This window comes from Prenolepis imparis, unplaced genomic scaffold (genome assembly GCF_030444845.1).
Source record: "Prenolepis imparis isolate NDT839.2.m4 unplaced genomic scaffold, iyPreImpa1.0 SCAF_1, whole genome shotgun sequence".
NCBI classification, from domain to species: Eukaryota; Metazoa; Arthropoda; class Insecta; order Hymenoptera; family Formicidae; genus Prenolepis; species Prenolepis imparis.
Window position 1 is genome coordinate 7,041,321 of NW_028141159.1, and position 27,184 is coordinate 7,068,504.

General features: G+C 33.2%; 1 protein-coding gene across 2 annotated transcripts in view; it reads left to right on the plus strand.

Annotated features, from left to right (window-relative positions):
* Window positions 1–27,184, plus strand: part of LOC145944153 (trace amine-associated receptor 9) — a 61,332-nt gene that overhangs the window by 13,664 nt on the left and 20,484 nt on the right. For both annotated transcript variants that reach the window (XM_083052304.1, XM_083052315.1), the window contains exons 2-6: window positions 11,200–11,379; window positions 11,750–12,073; window positions 13,546–13,671; window positions 21,821–21,937; window positions 26,547–26,701. In XM_083052304.1, the coding sequence (XP_082908430.1) occupies window positions 11,852–12,073; window positions 13,546–13,671; window positions 21,821–21,937; window positions 26,547–26,701 (620 nt within the window). In that variant the 5' untranslated portion in view covers window positions 11,200–11,379; window positions 11,750–11,851. The remainder of the gene's footprint in view (window positions 1–11,199; window positions 11,380–11,749; window positions 12,074–13,545; window positions 13,672–21,820; window positions 21,938–26,546; window positions 26,702–27,184) is intronic.

The window sequence follows — 27,184 nt, forward strand, 5'->3', positions numbered from 1 at the left end:
ATACTTCTGTTTCGTTCATCTCATTCCATCTCGCAAAGTTTTACACTTCGACGAAGGAGAAATTTTCTAGCCTCTCGTTCGTTTTTTTTTTCTGCCGAGTGTCTTTGAAAGTGGTAAAAGTGCGTACCAAAAATGGCGATGATAAACGATCTGGACTATTTCAATTCCATGTATGGTTCTTTTATCGAAATGTTCGATTGAAACTTTCCCCGATACACGCTGCAGGCTCAGAGAGTATTTTTTGATACGTACCACCATCGCGCGTAGACGAATGTCGGATGTGTATTTTATGAAAGGACGCGTTTATTTTTACTTGGTCTGAGAACTTTGATCGTTTATCTGTCCGCTCGGCTCGTTATTACTCAGTAAGCTCGTAAATTTCGCGATTACGGATCGTTGACCGACTCGTATCGCCACATAACGCAGATTCTGAAAAATCTCACTTATTGTTAGAGTCCCGAATTTATTGTCGAAATTGTCGAATGCATCTGAGAAATGTATGTAGTATGTACGAGTGCAGGTGTTACCTTAACAACGCATATTGTGGTCTCATAAGTGAAAAGAATGTTTACGATGCGAACTATTCTATATTTGCTCTGTTCGCGCACAAATCATTTGACATTTGTTTCGATATGCAAGGTATCCTAAAAAATCAAAGAATAATATTTTAGAGAAATAAAAATTTTTTAAATATTAATTATACTTCTTCATATAAATTTAATAATATAATTCGATAAAAAGGTTCAATAATTTTCAAGATATTAAAAGATTTTGTATCAGTTAACAAATGTCATACGCATAATTTAACTAATTCGCGTGATTATATAAGAGGAAAACAACAAAATTAAAAATGTTTCTTTGAAAAGAGGCCACTAATAAATTACGTCAGGTTATTTTTATTCATCTTGTGTCCTCGCGTCGGATAATGGCTTTTTCCAACAGCATGTCAAAAAACGTTCCCCACGTTTGCGCACGTTTTAATTTAACTAGACTTACTCAAGAGCAAACGCATACCGGAGTTTTTGGCGGCGCATTCGCAGTTGGAAACTGTCTGCACTTGTATTATTCGAAAGCACAGAAACGTCAGCGTCGATTCTACCGCGCATACGGTTTCCTGAACGCGTGGTTTAACCGCATGGCGCGATAGCTCAAATTTTTCTTCCGCCACTGGTCCCTTCCGGGAGAATAGTAGGGAACAATTGAAAGACTGCCTCTCTATCTCTTTCTCTCTTGCAGTAGATATTATTCTTTGGTCGTGCTAGTAAAATCTGTTTTTTTTTTACGACGATACAGATTCGCTATATAATTCTTGCGTGTAATTTGTATAATAATAAATTTTGATGATCGCGACTGTACCAACATTTAACATTGCGTGTAATATGTTAATTGAAATCGCATTGATTATTAAGATACAAACATTTTGAAAAATGAAATAGTATAACTTAATATTTTCGATTTAAAAATGTCAGAATAAAATAAACTAAAATTTGTTTAATTGTTTTTTCAAATGTGTTTATCATAATTGTTTTATCATAATTTTTTATAAAGATAAAACTTTATTATTTTAATGATTTATTTGGTTTAAAACAAAACTGATTTAATTATTTACATGCGAATATAAAAATTCAATTTTATTTACATTTTATGGCATATTTATTTCAAGTTTTTATTTTAAAATATTTAATGCGACATAATGGAAAATAAATTATAATTTTTTTAATTATAACTATGTATCTTTATTTATAAAATTTATCTCTAATTTGGTTAAAAAATCTGTTATAAAAAAATTTTTATAAAAAATGACGTGATGAAAAAATCTTAAAAAAAAATTAATGATAATATTTTTATGCCAAAATAAAAAAACTTAATACAAATGTTAAATGTTATATGTTTGTCCGATTCATTCATATATGATTCACTATTGCACAATAAAATGTATTTACTGTATGGCAAAATATACGTATCAAAATATTGTTCCCGTAGAAAATCCATTTTAAAGGCATTGTGCTTTCAGCACGCTCTAGTCAGATTTTCATTTCACACTAAAATGCAACTATCGGGATAAATGAAGAATCGTATGAACCATGGGGCCATAGAAGAATCATTTAAAATTTTTAAACACAAATATGAGCACAGTTAAACGCTTTCATAATATAATCTTGCGGTTTTACATTTGCAATGGATTTGGCTGTGATAGCTATACTTTATGGTAGAAATGTTTACACGTCTGTTAAAGATTTATGCAGACAGAAATTATATTTTGGTTGTATAAAAAAAACTTTCTCTCCCCCGAGAGTTTATGCTAAAACATTCCGGATCAGAGAGCCGAACAATAGCTGCAGCTAGAATTCTGGAAATATGCAACGGTACAAAAAGGGAGCGCAAACTATGCAATGCGTTGGTTAAAATAATGGGCTGACAAACACAAAGTTCAACTAATTGTGTTTGTAAGTGGGAGTAAATCCCGATTCTTTCGCATTACAGTATGACAGATATTTCTATTTATACGTACTCTTACTGGTACATTAAACATTTCGTCTATCAGAGTGTAGTGTTTTGTCCGTGTAATAAAAGTATAAGAATGTTTTGCTCGTACATCACAGTGTTCGCTATCGGATATTTCCAAAAGCTTTGCAACAATACACGCCATATCTATCGCAAATATTTTCCCGTAACCATATAATCCGATCCGTATATCATCGACCTAGGATCCTGATCGAATTGATGGTTACCGTGAATGATCTTGGAGTATATGTTCCGTTTTCTGTGTGGAATTAATCATGATTGTTTATCGATTGTAACATGTGTGGTTTAACCAGAAATATTCATAAACTTTTAAAATTTGTATAGTATGATCACCGTAAAAATCTTGATATAATATAGAATATTTTATCAAAACAAACTTTAACAAAAAAAATTATATAAATATATTCTGTTAAAATAAATTTTACTAAAAATACTACAGATTTCGCAAATTTCACAGTTTCAGTTTTGGTAAAAATAATTTGACTCCGATTTCGAGAATATAATTTATTCTTATGCGTAGCTTCTATACAATGTTTATACAGGCTATTTTAAAGTATAGATTAATTACTTATTAGACAATTAATATATCACGGAACTTATCCTTATTTTATTCACTCGATTCGATTGTTTTACTGCATTCTGAATCCGAATTATATTTAGATTTCGAAAAGTTAAACGATAAAACATCAGGCGAAATATATTTGACTCTAAGTATTGCCGAAATATTTTACATACTATGACATATGCATACGTGGAATATTGAATAATATAAGCATTTAAAAATGATCGATTGCGCGCGCTAATAATATAATTGCTAATTATACGGAAGATACGGAATGATCGTATTTCGCATGATATTACATGATAACATGATACTACAGGTGAAGCCCTTACCTTCTGGTTCGAGTTTCACTGTGCGAATGACAACGAGGCTGCGGAATGTATCGCGCAGACTCTGTGTACTTCTATTAGCGCGTAAAATACTTCGGTAACGAATTATCAAGGTATTCGACCTTGTGTCTAGCACGCTATTGTTGACACGCTGAGGCTCTGTTTATCATTCGCGCGCCGACACTCGAATAGAAAAATAATGATGCGAGACGCTTCGTCGACTTTTCAATGATCTAAAATATACATAATTTGGATCGAGAACACACAGTAAAACAATTCAATCGCAGGATCGAGTAAATAAAAATAAGGATAAGCTCCGTGATATACATTAGCCGTCTAATAGATAATTAATCTCTATACTTTAAAGTGCTTGCATAATTTAATGTCACGCGTATATATAAGATGTTCGATAATAATCGCTGTACCTCTCGTGTGCAGATAGAGCGAATTAAACCGACTAAGAAAGTCTGTTTCGCGATCTTTGTAATAATTAAGAAAAAATTAATTTTAAAAAATCGACCAATATCTGAGCGAATACAAGCGCGGGGTGTGAGAAGAGAAATTTCACTGTTACACGACTGCTATAGGCGTACCATATAATATAATAATAATATTAATAATAATAACATTAAACTTGATTATTAATTCCATTTTATCACAGGCCTAGTAACTGCATTACATTGACTATCTCTTTTAGCCGGACACTTGTACTCGCGCGGATTGGCCTATCTTTTTTAATTAATTTTTCATCAATTATTACAAAGATCACAAAATGATAGTTTGATTTCTCATCTATTTGACACGACGCGATCGTCTCGACGCGGCCCGGCATCTAAACTCGTTTCCGTCCCTTCGAGACGACGCGCTAGTCCCTACGAACGTAAACACGTCAACAAGGAAGTCCGGATATAGCCGCGGGGCGAAACGAATGGAGATAACAAATGGTTATTTCGCACGGAACTAACGACTTTTCTTTTTGTTGCGCGGCTGCTCCTAGCCGAGGATCGGCAAAAAGAAGAAGGGTAAAACGTTTTACTTAGCTGGATTCGGCGACACTACTTTTATGGATATCTCTTCTGCAGTAAGATTTTTTTTCTTAGATTACTTCTTTTATGAAGAGAGATGTATGGGGTCAGCAAGTGCCTTTACCGGCCGACAGTGACGAATTGATAGAGAGTGTTGTGCACAACACGTTTCCCCCTTTAAAAGAAAAATTCCGCTATCAGACGAGTATTTCTACTGGATCTTTACAGGCGGTCACAGGGATATATCTCACTTGGCAATGTTGGCGCATGGTACTTGTCGATACCCTGACAAACCGTGAAAAGTGATTGTTGTCGATGGAATTGGCGTACGATGTGTGTACATTTTAACGAATCTTGTTTTTCTTGTCTAAAGAGAGAGATATATATGTGAAAGGATTTTAATTACGTACGTACGATATAAACTACCGTAATATACAGCTGAAATGGCTGTTTGATGTATTGTGGCATCGGTTCCAGTCGCGAAATGCCATCTCGCACATCACAAGTACATATCGTGATGTAAATAATAGAGATGTCTTGCATCCATAGTAGTGGCGGGAGAAAGGCAGAATTGTACAGGAAAGATATCATCTTTCAGCAGATAATTGGTACGTGCGCAGAATTCTTTGTAAAGCTTGCGCGAGTATACGAAGATCTTTTACGATAAATTAAAGTCGAACATAATTAAAAAGTCGTTTAACATTGCAGATTAAAAGATTTTGAAATAAAAAATAAACTGTAAGTGTATAAAGAATATCTTATTTCTTTATTAATTTCAAGACGACTTGGTTGTAGTAAAGTTTTAATTTAAGGATTATTTAGATACTTAATATTGAATATTTAAAAATAATTCTTGCGGAAAAAATTAATCAAGGATTAAAAAATTCTATCACACGATATTTTGTTTAAATTTATGAAAAAAAACACTTCTTCATATATTTGATGAAAATGTTCCGAAAATTTCTGAACATAAAAAGAGAGTTGTCATTAAATGTGCCCATTAAATTTCTAAAATAAAGGCTTCAAAATTAATATTAATGCCTCATTAAGCAGAGAAGAGGCAATATAATTTTATGATTTATTTAACACAATTTGTGCACAATCTGTTTTGTCGTACAACATGCATGTAATTTAATGGAACAAAATTACTTTAATGAAATGTTAATCATAATTTAAAAAAAAATAGAAGGATCGTTAAAAATCAGATAAGTTATTAATCGGCAATTATACATAACTCCCAACATAATTATAAAAATTAATAACACGATGAGAAAAAGAGTGAAGAGGTTACGAAATGCTAACGTAAAATCGATCGAGTATATGGTCGTGATAATATATTCCGATTCCAGTGTAGCGGTTTCCAAAAAAGAGAGCGAAAGTACATATCCTTTAGAAATCCATACGACAATATATCCCGGCTATAGAAAAGCCACCGCGCGGGAGATAGTAAAAAAAAGACTTACTGCACGGTTCCGTCTTCCACCATTAGAGCTAACGACCATCGTAAGTCGTTACGTACGCCGATCGAACTACGCTAGAATGCACTTCGCGGGTCATATCATCATGTGTATAACCGAATACTATTATGATCGTAGATCTGATGGATTCGACGCATGACATAGATACACTCGGAATGACATTCCATGGATCAATAAAAGGGAAAAGAAGCTTTTTAAGAAAAAATCCTAATTTCGCCATCTAAATGCATTCGGCGCGGTTGAGGCTAAATTGTCGATACGCAAGGAGTTTCGTTACGGAAAGGGTACGGAAGGGTAGTAAGATTCCTGACATAATAAAGCCATTCCCGAGTTAATTTCCTCAGCCTCCCAGCCGCGAAGCACTCTGTACCCTACCCTGTCGTCGTGCTCTCGGTATATTCTACCTCGCTACTTGTATCGGCCAAGTGACTACGGGAGCGAACGGTGTCGGCTTGTGAGTCGACAAAGTTCTTAGAGTGGAATGTCCGCCCTGTCTTGCTGCCACTACTGCTGCTCTCGCGATACGAATCGGTACGAACTTACGCGACTTATCAGTATACGCCGCTGTTATCTGTTCCGTGTCGCTCAACTGTAGCGAACTTGAAATGCGGACTCTCTCCAAGGAAAGCGGCAAGTTACATTCCTTCCGAGATTTCTTCTCTTATTGCGTCAGCTGCACATGTTACGTTTATTGTGTTATCACTTCGTAGGTGTAGAGTTATCGCTCCTGTCGGAATTGTACACGATTGATTGGAAAGCTGCGTTTCTCAGTAGTATAAAAAAACAAGAATATCGGAACAAAATTAATTTTTTCTACTAATATCAATTATAATTCCAATTGGCATATTATTTAATGCAAACTTGAAAACATTAATTATAATAAAAAATTAAAAATAGAATAAGAATTTAAATGATATGATGGAAAGTTAAACGCAATTAGTGAAACATAAAATTGAGCAGATTCTGTTTGTTTTTGTTGCAAATCTGCTGCGGATATGGAAAAGTTTGTAAGTTTGTGAAGTATGACGAATAACAGTAGAGGGTTATTCTGTTAATACGTAAAGCGGGAAAAGCTGACATCATCAGAAAGTTAGAATATTCTACTTTGTCACGATGCTTAAATATTCCGTGGACTTCACGTAAGACCAACATTGTTTTCACAAATTATATACTGCATAATCCCACACAAAAAGAAAGCCGAACTTTTCAAAGCTTGAATATATTCTAGAAAAGAAATGTATTACGCGCACTAGAAATGTTGAGTTCATTTCGCAACAATTTCACCTTATGCTTTTCGTAGACAGTTTATCGCACAAAGAGCAAATAATATTCACGCTTACCACATTTATCGCGTTTGTGATTTACAGTATTGCGCAATAATACTAAAAAAATTCGAGCTAGAGACTGATTCAAGAGTAATGAACTGTAACGAATAAAAAGTCAAATAAAATCAAATAAAGTGTATCAGACATTCTCATGTGACTAACTATAAATAATTAATTGATTTAAGTTAGCGGAAGATTTTCTGCGATTTAAGCAGTATCCTTGCTTATTCCATGTGTTTTTGAAATTTGCGATTATCGTGAGCAATATTGCGGATGATCCAATTCGATTCATTAAAATTTGCTGCATCATTGCGCGCAACTCTGTCAATTTAGCCAGATCGTTTGCAATTATCGACATGAGTTATCGTTTGCAACGAGAATACATATCATGTACGTGTGTATGAACATTCAAACTAGTGACACTGGGGAAATTAAGAAATTACAAAAAAGCAACATTCTTTTGACATTAACTATAGATATATTATGCGAATATCCGTTTAATCGTCAACCGCGCAGAGGGAAATTCTGCCCCTGTTCTGTGTTATTTTAATGAAGCAACGATGCGATGTTTACTTGTGTAATTGCAGGAAACGAAGCTGCTCATCTTTATTCGCCGATAGCGAACACGTGCGCGTAAAGTATATGACGTATCGATCGCGCGAAATCTACTTGCGGAAAATGCAAACGCGTATGTTATGTTGGTCCATATACGTGAATACGTGCGTATATGGGATGCGAGACTGTTTCCATTCCATTCGCCTTTCTATTCAAGCGTGAAAACGAGACTAGCTGGCAAGTCAACATTATTTATCGATTGCGCATCAAGTAAATGAAATCGAAGGCTTGAGTGCAACAACTACTAGTAAGAGAACACTTTTCTCGATAAACGAATCAGTGGCCACATGTTTTGAATAAATGGTAAACTGTATTGTTTAAATACAAAAAATATACCAACAATAAGTTAATAAATACAGTAAAAGGAGTAGAATAGATCAGTTTTGATAATTAGCATCTGAAAAAAAAAAATGAAAAATGATTGATTTTTGTAATCAAGATATATCGCAAAGAGAGATAAACGTTACCGTCGGATATTTGTTTTATTTATTGTTTTCCTGAAATAAAAAACAAATATATGCGGTGTTTTGAAGTTTGATATTTTTGTAGATATATACGCTAGAGCGTTTTATCAAACAAGCTATTATAGAGAAGAGATTGTTGGCAGTGCGCGTTATAAAGGCACATACGCCAGCCGCATTTTTGCCTCGATAAATGCAAATCGAATAACGGGAGCAGAGCCTAAAGCTGGAGTGTGCAAATAATAGGCATGAATACGCTCGTGAATAGAGCGGACTCTAACGGTATCTGTCGAATTATTACTGAAAAGAACGAGGAGAATCCTCGCAAAGGCGCAAATGGAAGAAAGGAATTTCCGTGTCGGGGATGAGTTCGAGAGGCGTTCATTTTTTTTATTATATTAAAATCTAATATCGCTAAAGACGCATTCGTTAATTATATCTACTCGTTTTTCTCGACCTTTGCTATCGATTGTGCACCATTCCTTGCGTTAACAATTTGATCTTATGGTCAAATAATTTATCTGACTCTTCCATAATTTATAGGCCGTAAATCGATGTAATTTGTAAAGAAATTTGTAAAGACGTGTACTCGTAAATACACAGATAATAAGCGTCAAAATTTGCGTTGCTCCTAATTCAGGATGCAGAGAACAATAAAATTTTGTCGCATTCGGACTGCTGGCGATTTTGACTGCAATTGTTGGACTTTTCATTTTGAAAAGTGTCTTTATCAGCAAAACGCTTATGGCCATATATTTTCCGCTTGGAGAATAAATGTACTATACAAATATATAACGATAAATATTCACATCCCCGCAATATTTTTATTGCATGTTATTAAAATGTATATATTTTACAAATACATGTATTTAACGTTTGTTCCTGTAAAGTACTGATGAACAGCAAATATAACGTTTATACATTATGATTATATATTATAAATTGACTTATTGTTAAAGAGAGAGAGAGAGAAAAAAAGAAAAAGACTGAGTGATATTTTTAATGGCATTAGAATTATATTTTGCTTTTAGAGAAGTAAGTTATTTTTACAGAGAATATTATTTTATTCGTAATTTCCGACTATTTAAATTTTCCTATTTTAGCTTTCGCAAATTCGAATTCTCAACATAAAAGCGTTTTAGTTTTAATAGAAATTACATTCATATACACCATATTGTATAACTGTATGACTTTGTTTTGAAATAGTTTCGGAGTCACGTGAAATTAAAAACATATGCGCTTAGCAAATATAATTGCATATGCTGGAAATGTGATTATACGTATATGTAAGATTACAGAATATCGCAATTTTTACTTTTAATAAGGTTATTACATTTAATAAAGTTACATAACATATAATTTTCTGTGTCTCGTTTTTTCAAAAACTGTTACTACTGACCTATTAACTCGTACAATATCATATCACGTGATTAAACAAATTATATGTAGTTATTAATATATTCTTGATTGAAACGTTGCAAACAAGCTTTTGAACAATTAGCGCAACAACAAATAATGATATATTAAATGATTGATTTATTAAATAATAACACTGTTAAGTAAATAAAATCAAATCCGTTTAACAATTTAGGTTTGTAGTCCATCTCACTGAACCGCTTAATGCCACATTAATTTTCAATATTTATTTGCGCATTCGCAAGGGGCCAATACATTAATTATCATTTGAAAATCAAACAGATATTAACTGATACGTACCCGCTCTCAACAAAACTCGCGGTAAGCAGCAAAGCCGGATCCCTAGCGCCTGCTGAGATCCAATTAATTTTTCCATTTTCGCCATTTCAACGCGTACGCGTTGCAAACAGATCCTTTTGAATTTTAATCATACGCGAATCATACGTAATACCAACGAAAAAAGAGCTTCCTACGTCCAGCTGGCGTAAGAGGTTTATAATGAATTATTCGCAGTTCGCGAGAAGCCAAGCTTATTTACGGAAGAATATGAGCCGTCCAAATTCGTAGGGATCTATTCGGCTTCGGCGTGATGTGTAACGCATCATCGATTCACCATCGACGGGAACGGAATTGACGCTCGCGATCGATCAACGTCGGATTCGCGGACGAACGACTTCGTTCGTTTACGCGGTACAAATAAAATTCCCGGAAACGTGGCAGGATGCGTCCGTACGCTTGATTGTTGGAGATTGCGGGTAAGAGTAAATAAAACGTTGCAAACTCGGAAGCGTACGAGTTTGAAACGCAGTCTGTGATTCCGTAGAGAGCTCTCTACGGTATTGGATCACTGATGGACACACGAAAAGTAATTGTTGAATTTAGAGATTAATTACTGTTTAATGTAGACATAGGATAAAATCGAATTCCCTCTCCTAGTCTTCGCTCATACATCTTACATGATATATCGACAATTTACAAACCTTCCTCTATACGTAGTCTATCATTACTGTTTATCCTAGTTCTTCTAGTTCTCCTAGTGAGTTAAGATGCGAAGGTATTGTTTTCTCTCTGCATATGCACTACTCCCGAAAACTTCTTCCACTGCTGAGATTTACTTACTGAGAAATTTACCAGTTAGAGTGTGCCTAAAATAAAGTTTCGCCTTATCTTTTATCATAAATTTTACTTGGTACAGAGACGGCAAAACAATCGCGACAGCTTGCAAACTGTCAAGTAGAACTTTTCTCCGGTTCGACTTTGTAACTTGCGCGTAGAGGGAGCATAAATTCAGCCAGCGGCAAATTGAATTTTATAGTATTTTTATCCGGGACCGTATCTTTTCTCTCTTTACAGAGCTCGTTGATTCATCCGCACACCCATATAGACGCAGTGGATGTAAAGTACTGCGATGCATCGCGCGTTAAAGGTGCATCAGAGATCGAAACCAAGCATCGTTTTTCAGACGCGCATGGACGACTCGTGAGTCACGATTGGTCTTTCGAGTGCGTCATCAGACGCGCTCAAACACTCGCAATCGTGCAGATCCTCGACGCTCTCGACGATGAACAAGCAGTGCTTAAAAATATTTGTTGGCCATCAGCGAGACAGACCCTCGAAGACTCGCGATCGACAGGGATGAAAGGTTTGTTGCAATATTTGATCTTCGGAGACGTCGCCCGTTCTCTTTTCCTTTCCTTCAATTTCTTCTGTCATTGAATTTTATTGAAAGAAAAAATATTCGCCTTTAAAGTAAGTTTGAATTCCACTTTTTCGATTATTTCAAATAAAGAAGCAGACGATATTTTTCAACGGTTTCAAAGCAGAAATTATTTGCTAGCTTGTTATTGTAATATCTTCCACACATACACACAACCTGCTAAAATAATCAAATAAATATAACATTGCATTGAAAATTTATATATATCTACAATAATTAGACGGATATTAAATGTTTTTCTCTATGGGCAAATTATCCAAAAAGTAATAAATAATCATAAGATCTTATTTGAAAGGTCATTTAGAAACGTACAAAGTACGCGTGCCTCGAGCGGGACACGGGCGTCTCGTCTGGAGATTCAGCACCGTAGTCACGTGGGGAAATAAGCGGTTAACCGATGACAATGGAACACAAACAGACAATCTTGCTGGCACCTTTACTAAGCAACAGCAGCTGTTGGCGAGGCGGCACGTCCGAAGCCGCTTGGACAGGTCCAGGTCCTGGAGAACTAATACGGGCTACCTTGATATTGCTGCTAAGTCTTGGTATTCTGTGCGCCAATCTTCTGGTTATATGCGTTATCAATACCAGACGATATAGCAAGTACATACATGCTCAGGTAAGTAAATTGTATTACATACATAGTTATATTTTACACGTAATTTTTTAATAATGAATATACTAATTCCAATACTCTTGACAAGATTTATATCTTGTTGTGTGTGAATATAAATTAAAAGAAATTAACTTTTCACTTTTTTACTATACAATAATAACAACTCTAGAAATATTATATCAAAAAGTATCTTAAACTCTCGAAATCTCTGTAAAAGATACATTAGAAAAAGCAGCATGGATTTTTCTGAAAATATTATTTTTTTAAATCGACAAAATCAAAAAGGAGTATTCATTGTCAGTGAAATCGGCATTTTACTAGAAAGGAAAATATTAAGAAATGATAAGATTAATTATATAAAGATTATATTTATTTTGTATCTTGTGGGAAGGATTACGGTGAGTGAAATATATTAGTTATGTGAATGTATGAAGATTTCAGTCGGCGCGATAATTTAGTCTGTGATGGAAAGTCCACGGTATTTTCTCCATTTCTCTCTTCTTGCTATGTAAATTAGTCTGAAGTAGTTAGCTGCACGAAATACGGGACGGTCATGTTTCTGGATTCTAAATGAGTACCGTCGAGTTGTAGAGACTAATGACAATGACCGCAAAAAAATTAGACATTCGTGCGAATGTTTCATCTACCGTCAACTCGATTAAAGTTTTCCGGTGGCCCACGATGGTGCTGTAATATGTGAAATTGAGAATACATTTATTAGAGCTCAGTGTATAATATGTTGTTCCATAGCATTCATTACTTCTCTCTCTCATAAATATGTAAATCTTTCTAAATTAAACATTCAGACCGATTACTTCTTGTTGTATTGTGCTGTATTCGCAATATACATTTATTCCGTTGCACCTAAAGATTTTTGAGAAACGCTTATTCAAATAATTTATCAAATTTATTAATGGGATTTATATAATCTTTCATGCTGTAAATATAGCCGCTGATTTCTTTGCAATTTTTTGGTTTCTAACATCAGCTTCGCTTTCGTCCCAAATCTAAAATTTATGTATAAGTAAAAACCATACATGTAGTTTAATACATACATGAAAGTAATTTTCGTAACATTCAAGCAATTGTTGGCAAGAATAGAAAATGATATCATAAAGATTGTGTTAAAAATATATTTATTATTTTGTCTAAAAAATAAAATTTTTTATTATTACACACATAAAATAATGCCCATTACATATCAATTAAATGAATAAATTTATTTAGTTTAATTTAAAATTAAACCAAATAAAAAATCAGTTAATATTAATTCATGTTTGCGGAGATAATGCGGAAATAATGCACAAAGAATCAAATAGAGTTTTTGTTAAATCAATCGATATTTTTTCTCACTACGTGCTTCCTCTAATGGAACTAATGTCGCGTGATATTATACATCAATTCAACCATTTAGTATAACGACGTCCACTGACACTGACCAGACAATCAACAGGTTCTCTTCAACTTTCTTCCAGCCCAGATATCTATTGACGAGCTTAGCAAGTAACGACCTAGCGATTGGTCTTTTAGTGACGCCATTCGGTTTCTTACCAGCTGTTTACGGATGCTGGCCATATGGTGAAGTTGTCTGTCAAATTCAGGTAACTATTACAATATATATTATGGTTCAATTTTTTTAATCAAAAATTTATGTTTATCTATTACATATAAAATCGTATAGTAGCATTCCATTTTTCTATATACAGTCAACTAAAGGAATCGGCGTTCCTTATTTTACTTGACTTTAATTAAAGCTGGAAAATAAATATCACATGAACATGTTTATCGATTATGTAGCGACGCTGTATTTTTATATCTAACGCCGTAAATAAATGTTCTCTAGGCTATAATATTGGAGATTACGATATCTCTTATAACGTTATAAGCATTAAGAAGCCGTTCAATAACCTCGCATATCTCGATAGTTTTTCTTTGCCAGAAATCGAGGAATTTATAGGAAATCTTGGAATGGTGTTCGCGATGCTTGGCAGGAAATTATTATCGTTTGAAACTCACAGCTGTGCTTCCGGCATAGAGGGAGAGAGAGGGAGAGAGAGAGAGGGAGAGAGAGGGAGAGAGAGAGACCGGCACTTCTTCCGCTATTTCCTCTACCAGTCGGCGGCTGCGACGTTATCGGAGTTCCTGACGATAATCTTTACGCGTTGCACCTTTCCCTCCTACCTCTTCCTCGTTCTCTACGCCATCTTCTGAGGTAACAGCCTGATTTGTGACCGTATATTTCTTCATTTCGCACGTGCTAAACTCCGAAGTGCGCCATTCCGCCGGTAGATCCCGAATTTCGTCGTATTTGCTTATCTAGCCGAAACGGGAAATTGTCGTAATGTTCTCGGGAGGGGAATTAGTAAACATAAAATTAAACGCAAATTCGCCATATGTGTATAATTTATAGCAGATATTTATAATCCATTTTAACAATTACGAATTAATATATGTTAAAAAAAAGATTTATCTTTTTTTTCAATAGTAGATGAAAACGTGGCGCGTAAAATATCCATGTCGCACTCTTATTTGAAATGTAGTAATAATATTTTTAATTAACTTTAAAATATATAGAACATATCTTTACAATGAACTTTAAGACATATGGAACATATTTTCGTACTCTTCTGTTTTAATTTCTTGGAAATTGATTAATTAAACGTGAATTACATGTTTAATAAATATAAATATACATACTCATTAATTTATTTCTATTGATAGAATAGATAAATTTTTAAAAAAACAACAGATTTACAATATCACTGGTTGAAATATAAAAATATATCGTTACTATGAAGGACAGCAATGTTACTTTTATCTGAATATATCGTAAGTTATAGCCGTATCCGTAACAATAAATCATTTTTGCCGCATTTTCGTCGATAAGATTCCAGCTACATACAGCAGAAATATGTATGTCGCGTTATATCGGAACACCTTTTTCATATCTAAGATATTGATGTCTTTCGATGTTTTGGTTATGCATCTAGAGACATGCATAATGTGCATGTCATCAAGATTCTTACGCTTCATATCACTTTTGTTAGTTATATAACGTTGGAACTGCATATAAATTTACTGTAAGTTATAGTCACAACTCAAACGAGGGGAAGGGTAAAGAAATGGAGTAAAGAAATGGAATTAAAAAATTTTCATGCAAAATGCGAATAGAAACATGTTGAATGAAACAAGTCGATTAAATATCTTAATAAGTAAAAGTAAATAAGTAAAATTAAATAACTTAATAAATCAAATAAAATTAATAGCAAATAATTATTTTTTAAGATTTATTTTTATATTTATTTTTATATTTGTTTGAAAAATATTTTAAACAAATTTTGAGAATTATAGTGGAACAATAATGTATAAAATATACATATATAATGTGTGTACAATATTAAAAAGTAAAATCAAAGAAAGCATATTTTTTAATCAAAAAACTTATATATATTATATGATATATAAAAATAAAAAAAACATGCTGTAAAACTAATAAGAAGACAGTTTATTCAAGGTATATATTAAAAATAAATAGCTTCATTTTTTTTAATATTTCTCGAAACTTTTTTAATAAGGAGCATTATGTTTAAAAACTGGGAGGAGCAATAAGATGGTAAGCGACCAAAACGAATAAAAGATAGACGTGGTAGTAAGTAGAAACTAAGCAAAGAGAATTAATAAACTCGGAGAAAGCAAGTTTCCATGTAGCCGAAAATAATTAGGTCGCAAATTCGGTGAGAATGTGGTATAATTAATAAGATCAAGCTGAGAAAAGGCAGATGGCACAGAAAATTAATAAACAGACGCGGGACACAGATGTTGGATAATTAGGAAAAATTCTTGGATAATTAGAGAAGCAAAGATTAAATGAACATAATATTATGTAAAGAACATACGCTTGCAATATTTATCTTAATCGTCTGTATAACTATCTTTCCATACATAAAAATATACAATTTTCAATTTTTTACATATACCTCAAATCATTTTACATTGGAATATATTCAGTTAATATACAGAAAAATAATATAATTCTTTAAATGCATTTATAAGTCTCCGTTTTTTTTTTTTTTTTTTCTTTATCTTCATATACATATAAACAAAAGATTCCGACACTGATAAGAGATACTTTTAAAGATCGCGTATACTATCTATAACGGAAATGTGTAACAGCTGCATAGAGATGCAGATCAGATTCGATTTCTTATTGCGGACACTCCTATAAAACTTTACGAGAACCATCAACTGGAAATCCGAAGTCGGGATCTCAACACTTACACAACAGGAATTTCATAAAACCATAAAGATGATATTCCTACATACGAATAGTCTCGTCTTGGAAACATATTGGCGTGCATTTCTTACTTCCAGTCCTTTGAACCGTATATCTCTGAAATGGAACGGCGGAGGGTTAACATCTCCAGTTCGTAAGCAGAGTCTTGTTTTGTGCTTTCGAATCGTTCTCACGTACAATACAACATTCTATATGCACTGCTACATCTCGATCTCTGCCATTTTCCTTTATATTTAATATAGAATATAATATGTCCTTAAAGTCTCTTGAGAATTTCTAAATTTCTCCTGAATCCTGAAAGAGATATTCATATTATTGTAAATACATGATTATAGCGCACGAAATCATCATTTATTAACAATATTCAGTGAACGAACGAAAATATTCGATCCAGGCACAGTAAACCCATTCGCATAAAGAGAGGCTCTATCAATTCTGCAGAGCGTAACAATAGTATTGATAGTGTGCCACATCACTAGTAAACGAGAACGTGCAAGCAACTAAAGTTCCAACCGTGTAAAACTTTTCGGCGAATAAGGGCGATGCAACTAAAACACTCGCAGTTGTGGTCCCGTATCCTTTTCGAATTGACATATCGGCATAAATTGTGAATCGAACTAAATCGAATGTGTAAATTCGACCAGCTAATAGCTTATATATTACCTCTACAACAATTAGCATTCGATTTTAAGCGTTTAATATTCCATGACAGTCGCCGCTGAATCTATGAGCTATTCGTTCAATTTAAATGACAATCGAAAGAGTATCTACTTGTGCATTAATGTTCAAATTATTAAATGAAATGTTGTGCATTTATGGCGATATTTAATTGCGGCGGCTGATGCGCTCGCAACATATTATTGATCGCACTGTTGGACTTTTCAACAAACAATAAGTAAACACATAGAGAAAACATGTGTATGTTATATTTATATTGTGGAAAATATTTTAGCTGTGCCATAATTTTATTCGAGAAATCCCAGCGCTTTTAAAATCGACTTCATCATAAATAGAATTGAGCGATTGTTTTGATCTTCTCTTTTTGTTAATCTTACAGTTTGCAATATCTGCCATTAAATAGATGACTAATGAAAACTTGTTTCTTTTTAACTTTTTATAATTATCGGAGATATAAAAATAATTATGTTCTATACATTATTTGTTACGGCACAGTCTTCGCGTTTTACAATATTAAAATTTATTAATCATTCCATGAGACAAAACGTCCAGAACATTTGATGAATCAAAACAATTGTTCTTACTAAATATGTCCAGAAATAATATGTAAACATAAGATCTTAATTAACGTAATGTATTTTAGCTGTTGTAGCTATTGTGGCTCATATTAATTGTTGTGCTTCAGTTGTGCATCTGAAATTCGGCAGCTCGTTACTGTACTTCGAATATCGCCTGTAGTTAGATAATTGAGAACGGCGCGATATCAATGCGTTGTTTTATATGAAAAAAGTATAGAAATGATACGCAGATTGCTATTCCGAGATAGATCATCTCTTGCTACTCGATATTCATAGAATATATTCTTAGTGGCAACAAATCTCTCACGTCTACTTGATAACTCCGGGATACAGATGGCTGCGACGGGTTTGTGTATTCAGATATCCGTTCAAAACCAAACCGTAAACTTCGATAAACTAACACACTGTTTGTTCCTGCTCAACGATGCACCGGGGCGAGATCACTGGAGACAATGATCACTCGTTATAATGTTACGATGTTACAATGTTACAATTGCCAGCCCTGTGTTCCCATGGTATACATTTAAAGTATCACTATACCCTTAAATGACACGAAACATTTTGAACTCTTTTCAGATAAAGTTGTAATGATTTTTTTGTTTTGTATTTTATATACTATTCTTTTAATCTTTTTTATGATAAATACAAAATGAACATTTTATTTTTAAAAAGATACTTATCTATATAATATAGAAAGTTTATATTGTAAACTAAATACATTCGAATCTAAACTTTTCTGTTTAATATATACTCCAGAGTGAACGATAGAATTCTGTTACAAGTTTATTCGCTAATTATAGCTTCATAAAATGAACTTTAGACTCTCTATTGGTAAATTCCCCAGCGCTCGCTGTCTGTATTTAGCTGCATAATGTCATTACTTGTCCGCAGAACGAGCTACGATGTTGCTACTACTCGTTACAACACTTCTTCCTTTTTTCACGATGTAAACTGACCTGAAAAATTTTTGCGCCGCCGCGGCAGTAATTCAATTACAAATTTAATATTCCGCGATTCTGTCCGCATATACGTCCCAACCGTGTCGATGTTCATTTCACTTTATTGGCGATAAGTGAGGAAGAATTATGTCGCATTGATAGAAACGATCGTGAATTTCTATGAAAGATACGGCACGTTGCACGCGCGTGGTGATGATGCGCATTTCGGATTTAGTGACATGCGTGTGCACAGTAATCCCATGCAAGAATAAATCCCTGAAATTTATCGTCGACGAGCGAAAATTAACGCTGTCTGATTGTTAATTTTATTTTTTCGTTGTTTCAACACTATGAAATTTTTTACAATTTTTCGAGCGCTCGCGTTCGCGCGAGTTTCAACCAAAATCGGATGTTCTTCGGATGCGCGCCCGCAATCAGCCCAAGATCGTTCGGAGACAAATGCAATTTCGCGAAACCCCAACGTAACGTCGTTCTTTCGACGGCGCGTCTCACGAATGAAGGAATTGAACTCCGTTATACCGACGTAATTATTCTGGTCGCGGCCAAATAAAAGTTAGCCGTGATGCTTCATTAAAATTTACATTGTTGACAAATGACAACGACGACGACGACGACGAAGACGACGGTTGCCGCGAAGGGTTAGCGATTGCTTAGGGGCGAAATCAGATAAGTTAGTTTGTGGTGAAAATATTCGGTTAAGGTCTGCCGGGAGTGTTTCGAGGATAGCTAGAAATGAGGCCAGGCCGATCCTGGCCTCTTTCAGATTATCAGAACTTTCTCTTGGCAGTACGCCAACAGTCACCATGGCAACCATCTTAAACTATACCTGGTACACTCATGCACCCTCGCATTGCTGCGTGTCTTTATGGATACACCGACATCACCGACTCATCGAATCACACCTTTGCCTTCGGCTGCTCGTGGGGTTTGGGACCGTTTCCTGTTTCCTTTCCCAGAGATCGAATCGTATATATCTCTCGTATCGTCTCTCTCTCTCTCTCTCTTTCTGTCTCTTTCCCTCGTCTAATCGAGCTTCTACCGAATAGAACGTGTCTGGAATCACGATAGTGTACATCTTATTACATCCTATACCTGTCCCGTTTCAAAGCAGCCCAATGTATCGAGCCCGACGTATCGGGCCCGAAAATGACGACTGATAAGGTTGCTATAGTACAATAGATAGCTATGAAATTGTCTAATATAGTGGTTGAACGCTATATGCTATATGCTATATGTAAGCGGATATGCATCGTATGATTCTTTTTTGAGGCAACACGTATGCACTTTCTCTTCTTTTTTTATCAACTTTAGCAAGATCAAGAGAGAACAAGATAAATTTAGAGAACAATTTTTTATATATTTGTCTCGACAAACTTATATATATAAATATGCAGTTTTGTTCTTAATAAACAAAAATAATTCTATATGTAGGAAAATTTAAATTGATCAAATTTAAAAAATCTTTTTTGCACTATTTCAATATAACTTATTGCTTAGTAGATAGTATTTCGTTAAAAGAAAAAATGATATATGTACTCTAAATTTTTTAAGTAATATAATGTACGTTAATTAACGTAGTCGTAATTTCCTTGCCACAATCATAGAGGTCGAGTTTAATTAAATAGAAGAGTTGGCTATGTGATGCTGATCGTCAATTTACTCACTTGCCGTCTGACAGCTTGTTTTGCGTATATACGTTTGGACAAATTAGCGATAGTACATTCAAAGACCGGGTTATGAGAAATTAACCCAATACGCGCCGTGTAATCGATACACTCTGTTACCTATATATTGATAGAATCGAATAACTTGCGCAATATAAAGAAATAAATGTTTAATTGTTAAATAATTACGTTCTCTCAAAAGTTTCTTATTCAATCTTTGATAATAAATTATTTCTTAATAGATAAAAAAGCCATTTTCCTCTTCAATTTATTAAGAGAGAAGATAATTTATTATTATATCCAATTCAAATATATTCTAGCATTACAAAATTTTATATGTATATATATTATTTTAATTTTACCTTCATTATTTTATTAAATTTTCAAGTTTGTCACAAAAACAGAGTAGAGTTGTTGTTAACATTTGAGCGAATCTACGAGATTACATAAATTGAACAAACTAACCGTATTCTGCCGTTGATGATAATGTCTAGTATTAATTTCTGGGATCTGTGTGTGTGCGAAATCATGTTCCATGATTTTGCCGCAATAAACACACGTTAATTTAATTTTGCCTGTAATGTCAACATATGCGCGCGGAACTTAAAAAAACGATGTCACACTGTTAAATCGCGGACTAAAATTCACAGGCAGATGCAACGGTACGGAAGCAACATTACGTCGTGATGAATGCGGTCCTTTTTTATTCGAGCGTGACATTTAATTATAGTACGGGTCTCGGCAAACTTTATCACGAACGATTTCTCATGCAATTAATTGTGTGTAACGTCTATATGAAAAACATAAATGTGTGATCGGTGATACTACAATGTTAATTAAACTTATACCTCAATCGATAATTAATTAGATGGTGAAATTATATCTCTGCCTATCCACAAATCGGAGCAGCAGCAGCTTTACACAAATTCCAATGGAAGCAAAATTATACCGCAAAGCGTTGTGGTATTGGTGGTACACCACAAGCTGTCGTTCGTCAAATAACCGCAAAATCCTGATTATTTTGATAAATTCATACAGAGAAAGGACATACTATCTAGGGTAAAATAATCAATCAATTAAATCGACTGCAATTTAATCAACTGCAAAATTATTATCAGAGAAAATATAGTACTATTATTATACATATACATATTATTAAAGTATTACAGGCATTAATAATTTGATATCTATTAATTTTCTATAATAATGATACATAATGGTACATAATAATTTCAACAGATAATAATAAATATATTTGCGTAGCCTTTGATCTTGTTTTTTTTCTTTTTACAACAAATTTAAAAAAATTAAAAGAAAACCTATGTTTAACTAATTTATATATTAAATTTATAAAAAAAGAAACATAATGAGAGATGAAGAAACTTACAAGTATAATTGATTTTCTCGATGTTCTCTCTTCACTCATCAAAACTTGTCTAACAACGACTCTTCTCGTAGCGTAACTCGTCGACCTGTGCACTTTTCCAGAAAGTTATAAGTTATTTTATCTGAAAAAAACTGGGAGGATGACACCTGAAGAATCTCGTTTGCTCTTTCGGAAACTTTTACTGTTCCAGGCACTTCTTAGAGGCGCTTTGACTCAACAGAGCGCTGTTATCCTCGTCTGCATGGCAATCGACCGTTACGTTTGCATGCTACATCCTCATCGCTATCACAAGCACTCTTCTAAAAGGGTGAGTTTATTGTCTATATTCATTCATCAACCATTGAACTAACAAAATAACTTTGTCACACATTCATCTTTCGATAACATCTATGTAAATTATGATAAAATGCAACTTTTTTTTTAAACAGATATTTTAATATGTCTTATTTATGTTTTAAAACATCAGTTTTTATGATATTTAATATTTTAATTTTTACATATGTAAAAAATAATTCATAAATTTTTGAATTAATTTTTTATTCCGATAAAATTGTGTATATTTACTTGTTATAGATGTATGCTAAAAGATTATATATACATTACATTATAACGTGTTAAAAATTTTTCTCTTAAATAATGTCTCTGAATATATACAAATTTTTTTACTAGTTATTGCTATTATGGTGTGTAGGGCAGAATAAAATTTCTTTATAACTAAATAGAACTTTATATCAAACGATGTAACCCGTTTCAAACGTTTCTTCTATCTAGAGAGAGATTTATTCTTTCTATTCATTCGATCTATCGACTGGAAAATTTGCTCTCGTTAATTACGATATCTGGAAAACAGATTAAACAATTGATTGACTGCGGATGACTGTCGTTTCACGTTAAAATAATTGCGACGTTTAAGTAAAGCTTATCTGACGCTTTTGAATTTGCAAAAAAATAAAATTCACTTTGATTCAGCTTTAATCATTTTATTTGAGACAATTATTTCATTCAAGGTCGGTTGTTCTAACTTCTTGGTAAATTTTACCAGACAGATAGCATATGTTCGTCTCTTTTTTTTAAATTTATCTGAAGAAAAGAGATGAAGATATGCTATCTATCGGGTAAAATTTATCAAGAACTTATAAATATAATATAAAAGCCTAAACAATACTATATATTGAGTTGGAGATCGATAACACTATATTTCTTATTATATAATATATGTTGCAATCAGTTTATTCATAAGATAAAATCTGATATCATTTATTGATCATATATGAGTTTAAAAGATAAAAATGTTTCTCGTTATATGATGCCTGGAAAGTTAATCTCGATATAACTGAAATATCAATACTCCGAAGCTATGCTCGCACAAAGCTCATATCTTTTTTAATTCTATATCTACTATGTATTATGCAGTTATATATGTATATCGTACGGTAGTACGTCAAAACATACAGACATGTGAGCTATTCACTGAAATGAAAAAAAGATTGAAAGTTCAACAGAAAAGAATAGAAATGCCATTTCAAAAATAATCTTTTAATGTCTTTGGGATCTAGAATATCCCACGCTACTCAACAATGAAATAAAAATAATAGATAGCAACCGTTTTTGTTTCGGCAATACAGTGAAAAAGTGTGAAAATTATACAACTGCGATATTTTTATAATAAAGAATAAAATAGAATTGAGATAATAGTTGTTTGAATAATTATATTAATCATGCCATCAATCCATTCGTAAAAACAGAAAATTTGTTTAATATACTACAAAAGAAAGAGAAAGAGAGAGAAGGGAGAGAGTCATTGCTCGGATGGCGGGATATGGCTGTTACATTTTCTTTTATATTTTCTAGAGTTTGTTTAAAAATGGAGCCCACGGAAACTAGTTTAACTGAACGTGCTAAAAAGTTTTTAATCCGTTAAATTAGCTCTGAAACTTATACCTGTCGATTACCACCCGGATCAAATTATAATCCAGTAATTGTGCATCACCTTCCGAGCGGCAACAAAAGCGATTCGGTCGGTCGTTTTAAAAGCAACTTTTGCGTCGCGGCAACTGCAAAGTTTGTGAGCGATATCAGCGAGATCTTTTCCCGCGGCCCATAACATACCTGTGCTTTCACACTGCCGTTTGTCGAAGCTTGGATGCGCGTCGATTTACCCTAGCTTAAGCGCCGAAATGAATTTCGGAGGAGATTTAAAAGCGCATCAGAATGCAAAGTGCCACCGCGGCCTCTTATTCACCTATAGTGTATCCCTCTATTCCATAACATCCATAACAATGAATCACATAAATGGGACAAAATCTATGTGATGATAGAAGTATACAGGATAGTTTAAAATCGTATCACTATAATCTTCAATTAGAGAGTTAAAAATAAATAATTTAAAATTTAGATAGTGATGATAAGGTAAAGTCGATGTTGATTGAAAATGTTTTAATTATTGATTGTTTCGACTAATAGGGAATCAGACAAAAATATTTAACTTTAAAAGCGAGAATTGAATAGAAAGTAATTATGAATTATCCATTCGACACATTACTAAAATAACTGACAAATATTTCAAAGAATACGATTTCCTAAACTGTACCACATCAAACTTTTTCATTTATCTTGCAATTTGCGTTGGTTATCATAATATCGTTATAATTTATTAAATGGTAATTTTTACCTTGAAAATATTTTTTTAGTTCTTACACATACGTTGTTGATAGCTTTTTTCTATAATAAAATTATAAATATTGCGTCTCTTAAATACTATTCAAGTTTCGGTTTATTTAAAATGTTACTTAAAAATTTAAAAATGACACACACAGATATATTAAATATATTACTGATATTAACAACATTGATATGTCTCGATTAGTTCTTCCTTCGTGATAAATACATATATCGGACACACACAATACAGCAAAATAATAATAAAATTTCTATTTGCATAATCATTAAAATGAAATAATGAGTCTAACGTATAAAAATCAGAGGTGGAAGTAAGAAGTCCGTCGAATCGCTGAGTCGTGTCTTCCATTCATTCTGTAATTTTCCGCCTATCGAACGTTCGGTCGCTCATCGAATTCTAGCAGTCTTCGTTTCAGTCTTTTTTATGTCTGATTGATAGGAGCTGTTGCTTTTCATCGATTTCGGGAGAGAAAAAGATTTCATGAGTTTAATATTCTTTTTCTTTCTTTTTTTCTTTGAATTACGATAGTTTTTCCAATTCTTTGCTTGATTGTTTTTAATGATCTCGGAAATTGAAATCTTGGCGATTTTAAAATTCTAGTGTATTTTTTTATTCCGATTTCTAAAAAATAACGGTAATTTTTCTTTTATTTAACAAAATATTTAATATTCTTTAGCTTTACATTATATTTTCTCGCATACAAAAGAAAAAAAAAAAATATTAAATCAAAAACCATTTTATTCTTATATAATCATTTGCATCTTATTTGTTTTTATCATACTATGTTAGTTCGAAAATAGGATCCCATATTACATTAGCTTTATCTATATTTAGTGCTATATTCAGCCATTATTTAGTTCAAAGTTCACAGCGAAACTTTGTCTTTACCTCTTTGTTACTTCTACAATGCAACGAATATGAGGCATTTATGTCCGAGTAATATCTTCGATGATATTTTCAGAGATTCATAATTCACTGGTTCACAGTTCAGAATGCATCTCATAACTTTTATGCATCTCATAAAATCTAAAGTGGCATTTATAGTATGTATGTAATATAATATTAAACTATTCATATAATTCAAATAATAAATACTTGAAATAAAAATTTGTCCTTTCTCGAATTTTTATATCCTCGTAAATGCATTTTATGTGTGCAAAATAAAATATTTCAATATTTTAGGTTTTAATATTTTTTAAATATTTTTGAGTTAACAGATCTCCTTTTCTTTTTCATATCTATGACAACAAACAAAAATAGAAGATATTTGTATTTGAACAAGTATCGATTCTTTCTGCTCAGGGAATAGTAGGGTCGAGTGTCATTCCGTTGATCGTTCTTCGAGATCAGAACGAGCTTCACCTAATCTCGATAATACTTAACACACTGGGTTTGTGCCGTAAAAATGGACCGTCGATAAAACCGATCCGTGGAGCTCTCTTTATTTGCTGAGAGATTTAATCAGGTGGAAAGTGAGTTCGTTAAATATGCAATGCGTCTAAAAACATAGAGAAAATCGATATTTTTAAAATCGATATAATTAAAATAATTATCGATAATTAATTCTTTCAATATTAGTAGAATTTTTCAAGCAGAAATATCTTGCAAAAATTTAACATTTATAATTTTATAACTTTGTAATTTTTCTACTCTTCTCTCTTATATTCTCTTTCTTTTACATTTAATAAATAAATAAATTTGATAAGATAGTCTTATAAAATATGAAAATATTTGACATTAAAATCATTTCTATATCTAATTTAAAACATACATTCGAAGAACTTTGCTTTACTTTACGTTTTACTTTAATATTTAGAATACTTTTTAAACACGAGGTTGTTTGCACACATTTTTGCTTTGATCGACCTTAAAGTTGCGCATATACATATATTTGTACGCTCGCGAGCATAGATTTTGTCGTTTGTATTTGTTTATTTAATACATACATCAGCATTAGACGTTTGATCGAAACGTATGCAGATTTGCAATATTCGCTCCGAAATTTTCGATAAAAACGGCACACAATAATCGTTTAAATAAACAACCCGCGATATATACTATGCCATGAAATGCAAAATGTGCGCAAACAAACTTCTATATAGGTCGATAGAGAAACGTACAAATAAATATATACATGTACACATATATACACACATACATGCACACACCAGATCCATAACGTGCTTGGCGTATCAGTGAGAAAGAGTGATCGTTTTTTCTGTCTATGTTGACACAGTATTACATGCGGCAGGGTTGTGTGGCAGTGATGTCGACCACCTGGATAGCGAGTGTGGCGATCTTTGGAGTTCTCGTGCTCCCAAGAGGCGGTTACTACTTCAACGGATCCGGCCTTCTCGCCTGCGATCCCTTCTTCGCTAGAGCGTCCCTTAGGTATCGCCAGTGCGAACGCCGGTGATAAGAGTGATGTTTCACGATCTTGGCCTGCCGCGTTTGGTCGCCACACCGGTGATCAATTGCGGACAATTGCAATTTAATATTGAGAGCGTCGTCGCAACTGATCGCCTTGGAAAGAGCATCCGAGGCAATCGACTGTGAAAGATAGTGATATCCGTGTCTAAACGTTCCCTTCTCGTCTAAGCCGCGGCGATGTTAAATATGAAAGATCGTTTGAATTATCGTAAAAATTTTATCGCGCAGGTAGCTTAGAATTTGTTCCCGCCGTGTTATTTTAGCTTAAATTATCTATTTATCAGAGTTATCTATTTTTATCACGGCTTTTTTCTAAATATTGTTGTGAAAAATAAATACAAAAAATTTGTATGCATTTTCACATAAATTAAAGAGCAAAATATATTGTAAAATTAAACATTAATTATATTATACAAAGTATATTAATTAGAGAGCAAAAAGAGA